The sequence below is a fragment of the Chenopodium album genome, chromosome 24 (genome assembly GCF_948465745.1).
Source record: "Chenopodium album chromosome 24, dcCheAlbu1.1, whole genome shotgun sequence".
Taxonomy (NCBI): domain Eukaryota; kingdom Viridiplantae; phylum Streptophyta; class Magnoliopsida; order Caryophyllales; family Amaranthaceae; genus Chenopodium; species Chenopodium album.
The window spans coordinates 425576-430372 of NC_137857.1; the positions used below are offsets into that span (position 1 = coordinate 425576).

Sequence of the window (4797 nt, forward strand, 5' to 3'; positions counted from 1 at the left end):
AGAACCTCAGTTGGAGTTTTATTTTGTATGGTTGTGGAGGGAAGAATATTAAGAATATATGCAACCATAGACACGGAATAAACCCAAAAGGATGGAGGTAGGGAAGCATGGAAAAGGAGAGTGCGAGACATATTATTTATTGTGCGAATTATTCTTTCGGACTTGCCGTTTTGAGAAGAAGTTTGAGGGCAAGAAAATCGAAAAACCATGCCATTATTCACACAAAAATTTTGAAAAGGTGAATTATCAAATTCTCGGCCATTATCACTTTGAAAAGTTTTAATGTCCTTTTCGAATTGGGTTCGAATATATGCTCGAAAATTAATTAAGGTGGCATAGACTTGAGATTTATATTTAATAGGTAACACCCAAAGATAATGAGAGAAATCATCTAGTAAAACTAAGTAATATTTGTGACCCAATTTGCTAGAAATAGGAGATGTCCATAAATCCATATGAATAATATCAAACGGTGAGAAAGTAATAGAAGTAGATGGATTAAAAGGAAGCCGTACATGTTTTCCCAAAGGACAAGAATAGCAAAAATGAGAACTATTTCCCTTATTACAACGAATGTAGTTATTTTTCCTAAGAAAATAAAAAACAGGATCGTCGGGGTGTCCAAGCCTATGATGCCAAACTGAAGGAGAAATTGCAGCTAGAGATAGATGACTATTGTCATTTGTTGCGGAAACTGATGAGAAAGGATAGAGGTCCCCCACACTATTGCACCTCGCTAGAATGGTCCCCGAAAGAAGGTCCTTCACAGAAAAACCAAGAGGGTCAAGCTCAACAGACACGGAATTGTCATAAGTGAATTTTCTAACAGAAATTAAATTTTTAATTATGTTAGGGACATAGAGGACATTATTGAGGTTGAAAGGGGGGTTAGGTGTAGGGGTAGTAGAATTGCCATAACCATTTATCGGAATGCGTTTGCCATCACCAACTAAAATAAATTGAGGAATGCTCAAATTAAACAAGTTAGAGAGTTTACCCGAATCACGAGTCATGTGAGAGGTGGCCCCCGTGTCCATATACCAACCGTTGTCCGGTGGTTGAAGACTCATTGAACTGTAAGCTTGACCCAAATCGGTAGGAGACATAAGCTGCCCATAACCATGCTGGGCCGGCCCAGCATAGTATGCTTGGTTTTGAGGCGGGCGGGCTCCCAAAATTGAAGGCTGCTGCTGCCCATAGCCACAGTATTGGGCCTGCTGGGTTGGGTAAGGGCAGGGTGGTGAAGCCCACTGCCCTTGCTGTTGTTATGGGATCCAGCCGGGTTGGGCTCCCCATTTTGGGGCCTGTTGCTGTTGGGCCACGTTGGACGGCCCAGAACCTTGCTGTTGCGAATTGTTGTTGTTGGAACCTCGTCCACGGCCACGCCCTTTCCCAGATTTGGTGCTGCCACGGCCATGGCCGCGACCACCCTTGGTGGTGCTGCGCTGTTGGTCTGCAGGCGGCTGAGGGTTGCCAGAGTTGGTCCCAGTTTGGGCCTGCGAGGTTTGGGCCATAAAGGCTTGACCTTGCTCCTTTTGTTTGTTCTTCCTAGTCTCCTTCAATAAGAACATGGATCGCACCTTGTTGAAGCTCGGAGTTGGCTCAGCTTGTGAAACTATGGCAGCAACAGTGTCATACTCACCCTCGGTGAGTCCGGCAATTAATTGCATAACCATCTTTCGATCGGAAACCGGGCAATCAACGTTGGCTAGTTGATCCGCAAGAAGCTTAATTTTCCTACAATAATCACTCATGTTAGTGTAAGTTCAAGCTTCGTGTTGGAAAATTTCTCTTCTAGATACACAGCCCTAGTATGCTTATTATCATGAAAAATCTCCTCGAGACGGGTCCATAGTTCTAGAGCCGTGGCACCCGGTTTCATGATTGTTTGAACAAGGTCCTTAGAAATGGTTCCGTAGATCCAATTCTTCACAATTGCATCAAGCCTCTTCCATGTTGCATCATCAATCCCCGTCGGTCGAGATACCTCGGAGTCAATATGGTCTTGAACGTTATACGCACAAGAGTGAATTTGAAAGAGTTCTGCCCATGTAGCATATTGTGCTTCTTCCTGATCAAGAGTTACACTCAATAGGTTTTTGATGTTTGGAACAGCAAAGGCCGGGTGAGTGTTAGGGTTGTGTGGAGGAGGAGGGGGAGGAGGAGGAGGAGGAGGATGGGTTGCGTCGTCACCAGCCATGGAGGTTGACAGCTGACCGGAGGTGAATAGTGACGGCAAGGCCTAGGATCCTGTAGGGTTTGAGAGAATAGAGAGAAAAAAGAAAAGAAAACCCTAGGAGGAATCTGATACCATGTAGAATAGTGTAATTCTCCTTACCGGAGGCATTCTCATTCATTCAATATATATAGGGTTTACAACCTAATCATGAGATTACCTAAATTACACAAGGATATATCTTTACAGAATATTAACAAGATAATATTAATATATTATCTAACAGTTGTTACTAGACACTTCACATGCATATTACATCAATTGTTCATGTTTAGTGCATCAAATTAATTAGACTAGTATTATTCTTCACAACATATTATGAATTATATTCCATTTGTTTTATCTGATCTATTGCATTTACGAGTTTTGGCACTGAATAATGCAGATTATATTGTAAATATACTCTATACATTACACTTGTGAATGCAAAAGTTTTTGTCTACACATTTAGGATTTTTATGCACTATTCGTAGATTTTACTCCTTTAGATTTTTTTTAAGTACAGTTTAACACAAACTAAATTGCTATAAAACCAAGAGCCTGTTCTTATACATTGAAATTCAGTTCAGTTCAGTTCAGTTTAGCTCAGTTCAGTTCAGTTCAGTTCTTAATTTCCTTCTGTTATAAAATATTCAGTTCAGTCCAGTTCAGTTTAGCTGAGTTCAGTCAATGAGAATAGACCCTTATTACCTATTGTAAATAGGAAATGAGCCAATTTGCTTATGTACAAAGAATGTTAGATTCATTTTTTTCAAATTAACACATTTGCGTTGTCTTTCACGTACCTTTTTTTTTTTTTTTTTCTTTTTTAAAATCATTAGGTTTGTTCATCCATAACTACCTCAATTATAATATGATGACCGCACGTACATATTCAATCCCACTAATTTTTTTATGCGGAAATGAATTCAAATATATTACATCAATGCAAGAAGTCATAATCTCCTTGTGAGAAAACGAGTTTACTAGTGTACATAGACCAACTTAAATAAAGGCGAGTGTATCATAGACATTCTCCTTAGTCTTTACAATCCTAATAGTATTTGCACTTGAAAAATAAAGGTCTAGTCTAAGTATGTTATATATAACACTTAGTAGACAAAGTCAACCATGAAACCGTGTTGATGCAATGCAACAATACCTGAATCATAAATGTTGACTTTATGACTTAAAATAGAACACCCAAATAAACTAAAAGAATAGAACAAATTACGTATGAAAAAGAAGGAAAAAAAAATAGAGTTTGACTTGGTTACTTCATAATAATAATCGATCTAACTTAATACTTGGAAAGTTGAAAACCTTATACTAATTCTAATACGGAGTACTAGTATTAATTAGGTAATACACCACTTTCTTAATATCTTTTACACTTTTCTTCATTTTTAGACTTAGTCTTATGAGATTTTTAGATTTAGATTAGAATAGAGGTGCGCATCATTAAAACATACAAATTGCCAAATTGCCTTGATCTATTGCATTTTGCACGTTTAAGAAACTGTACATGTCTACATTTTTATGGAACTTGATTGGAGTACAAAAGATCATCTTATGCTTCTTTGATTCTTTTTATCTTATCTTTTACATATGCATAACTTTGACAACTAATAATGAATCTTATATACGGAGTATATTAGATAAAGTTACATTAAGATACGGAGTACTCAATATTGATACATCAATGGTTGGAACAAAAATATAAGGGGAAAACATTGTGAGTAAAGATGTCGCTAATTTGAGACAAGAGCATAAGCAAGAATTGGGGAAAAGAATAGAATCGTAATTAATGATAGACGGTAGATTCTTTTTCCAAGCTTGCATGTTTCAATTTCTTATAAAGTTATAATGATACTATTGTTATAATTTAGGTTATTTTTACTTCAGTTTAGTCTAGAGGTGAGCAACAATAGCAAAAGCCACACTTTGGGATCGAAGGATCGGGCCAAAATGGTTGGGGCCTACAAATCAAAATATAGGTTGGAAATCACATTGTTGGAGTCCATCTTTCCAAATTTAGGGCCAAAAGTTGAGTACAATACTCTTATCATTTTATTGACATGAAAATGCAATTTAAGAATAGTGACCTAATAAAACTCGATTTCAAATCTTCGATACTTTGTATATCTATACCAAAGTTACTACTCCCTCTATTTTTTTTTTTATATGTATCAGTTTGACCGGTATATTTGCCGAGATGCTACTTTGACCATAAATATCTTCAATTGTGTATTAGTAAAAATTGTAACAAAATTAGATTATGAAACTAGACATTATGAAGAATCTAATGACATTATAATATAATAACATTTATTAATTTGTTTAGAGGTGAAAAAATTAAGTCAACCATAATATATGAATAGTACAATTGTAAAAGTGATGCATATAAAAAAAAATGAAGGGAGTAATTAACCTCATACACACTTTAAACCTTTTTTCAACAATCTCCACACGCTACTTTAATAAGGACACTAAGGGGCACATGCATAACCCCCTAAATTAGGCCCGTATCCTCCTTGACTACTTACTTTTTAAGTAAACAAAAGTCAAACTAAAGCAAATTG

The 4797-nt window shown here is 36.7% G+C and overlaps 1 protein-coding gene across 1 annotated transcript; it reads right to left on the reverse strand.

The window, feature by feature from the left end:
• Window positions 1-1750: 1750 nt before the first annotated feature.
• On the reverse strand, window positions 1751-2200 carry LOC145612671 (uncharacterized). Its single transcript, XM_081667993.1, has one exon. The coding sequence runs from the start codon at window positions 2198-2200 to the stop codon at window positions 1751-1753; it is 450 nt and encodes a 149-aa protein (XP_081524119.1).
• Between the last annotated feature and the right edge of the window lie 2597 nt (window positions 2201-4797).

Coding starts and splice junctions, on each gene's coding strand:
- LOC145612671 (XM_081667993.1), bottom strand. CDS start 2,200: ATGGCTGGTGACGACGCAACCCATCCTCCTCCTCCTCCTCCTCCCCCT.